At 35.3% G+C, this 2,500-nt stretch overlaps 1 protein-coding gene across 2 annotated transcripts in view; it reads right to left on the reverse strand.

The window, feature by feature from the left end:
- Positions 1–2,500, reverse strand: part of LOC143033833 (major facilitator superfamily domain-containing protein 4A-like) — a 366,188-nt gene that overhangs the window by 230,820 nt on the left and 132,868 nt on the right. For both annotated transcript variants that reach the window (XR_012967192.1, XM_076199372.1), the window contains exon 3: positions 1,405–1,507. Coding sequence is in view for 1 of the 2 variants with exons in the window: in XM_076199372.1 (XP_076055487.1) it covers positions 1,405–1,507 (103 nt within the window). In the remaining variant the exon portion in view is untranslated. The remainder of the gene's footprint in view (positions 1–1,404; positions 1,508–2,500) is intronic.

Genomic DNA, 2,500 nt, shown 5'->3' on the forward strand with positions numbered 1-2,500 from the left:
AATAATGATAATAATAATAATAATAACAATAATAATAGTAATAATAATAATGATAATAATAATAATAATAAATATGATAATAATAATAATAATAACAATAATAATATAATAATAATAATATAATAATAATAATAATAAAATAATAATAATAATAATAATAATAATAATAATAATAATAATAATAATAATAATAATAATAAAAATAATAATAATAATAATAATAATAATAATGATAATAATAATAATAATAATAAAAATAATAATAATAATAATAATACCAATAGGCTTATTGAGTTAACAGTAATACAGAGATACACTGACAATGCACAGTTTCTGCTCATTTTACAATTACTCTAAATTGAGCCCATTATGTGCACGGGGGCGCTAGGTGGTGGTGTCCACAGGTAGATGCTGCTGCTGTACAAACCACGTGCGTGGAGCACATGTCTCGCCTACGCGGCTAGACCTGACGCGCCAGCCACACACACCTGCCTATGACAGTGCGAACCTGCTTGACTCGACCTAACCTAATCCAATGCAATTATATAATTATGCACCACGGATGACTACCCGTGCGGTATATATATCAGCTCCTGGCCGCATGTAAATTCAGTTCAGTTATACCTTAATAATAAAGGAGACGAACTCACGAACACTCTTTTCTTCTCACCGTGGCTCACAGCGGCTACAGTGTAGTCGGGGCCCTCTCTTCTCTCTCCCTCCCTCCCTCCTCTCTCTCTCTCTCTCTCTCTCTCTCTCTCTCTCTCTCTCTCTCTCTCTCTCTCTCTCTCTCTCTCTCTCTCTCTCTGTGTGTGTGTGTGTGTGTGTGTGCATGCGAGCGCATGAATATTTGTGTGTTTGTAAAACGTGTAGAAAAGCCAGACATTTTCATACATTTCCATATTTTTAGAGAGAAAACTTCATTGTCTCGTTTTTTGTTTTCTTCTAATTATTAATTTTTCCTACTTCTGTAGAGGCGTCATATTTGTTTGAATATGCTATTTTATACTTATTCATGTTTAATTCCATTGATTGAATTCAGAACTGAGTCGACCACTATTATTTACAAACTACTGTTAACAAATTTAGTGTCAAAAATATGAAGAACGTTACAATTACTATTATCAATATTATCATCATCACCGTCATTGTCGTCGTCATCCTTGTTATCGTCACTGTCATCTTCATCGTTATTGCCATCATCATCGTCATCATCATCATAGACATCGTCATCCTCATCAGTCATCGTCATCATCATTATTATAATCATTATAGTTATTATTATAGTTATTATTATAGTTATTATTATTGTTACTATTATCATTACTATTAGTACAATTTTTAATGTTATTAACATTATTATTACCACTATTAATACCATTATTATTATTACCGTTTATTTACCTCTGGACAAGGAAGCCTCCCCAAGCGGAGCCGACGAGGGTGAAGAAGGACTGCGAGAAGAAGGCCCATGACATGGTGCTGAAGACCGAAGAGATGCGACACTCTGTGGCAGGGAAAGAACACTAAAGGTTAGGCCAGTCACTGCTTTTGTACAATAACCTTCATCTGAAGGAAACTCAGCCAGGACACATGTTTTGCTTAGTAGCACAGATTATTCTCCCGGCATAATATATATATATATATATAATACTGATGACCCACTTTCGGAGAAGAATAAGCGAAGATATAGAGATCTGTATATTTCGATCACTTACTGTGATCCTCTTCGGCAGATATGAGTTACAAAGTACAGAACAATGTGTATTTATAGTACAGCAGTGAGGTAGCATGAGGGGACGAGGCTCAGGTCAACACGCCCGGCACGCATGCTCGCATCTTGGTGGCTCAGGTCACATGACCGGCGTTGCATGGGCCTTGGTGATTTTTGTCCACCGCTAATGTTGATGGTAACATTTTATTTATGGCAAAAGAAGAAATACAGTCTGGTGACCATTGACCATGGGAAATGTTATAATTTGGGAAATTATTTATTAAGGAGGATTCTACTATTTTTCTTCTGAAACTACATTTGGATTTATAAATTATTTCAGCATCGTCCCAATTTATTCGGTGGTTTTTATTGGCGACGTGCTGAAATACTGCGGAATTTTCCTGTCCGTATTTAACAGAGTTCTTGTGCTCCTTAACCCTGGTATTGAGATCTCGACCCGTCTGTCCCCAATATACATCATTGCAATCTAAACAAGGTAATTTATAGATAATTTATAGATAAAATATTAAGTTTAACACAACTTTGCGTCAACACCAATGTTTTTTCATTCAAAGATCTTTATTATAAACAGAAATTCGGATGTTCCATGGGCTCTAATCTCTCGCCAGTTCTAGCCAACTTATATATGGAATATTTTGAATCAGTGCTATTACCGGAAATTAAACCACCCGCCATGTTTTGGCATAGATATGTAGATGATATCTTTACGGTTTGGGATGATGAATGGGGATCATTCCAAGAATTTCACAACCAGCTCAATCACCT

The sequence above is a fragment of the Oratosquilla oratoria genome, chromosome 16 (genome assembly GCF_046742065.1).
Source record: "Oratosquilla oratoria isolate Oo_2021 chromosome 16, ASM4674206v1, whole genome shotgun sequence".
Lineage (NCBI taxonomy): Eukaryota > Metazoa > Arthropoda > Malacostraca > Stomatopoda > Squillidae > Oratosquilla > Oratosquilla oratoria.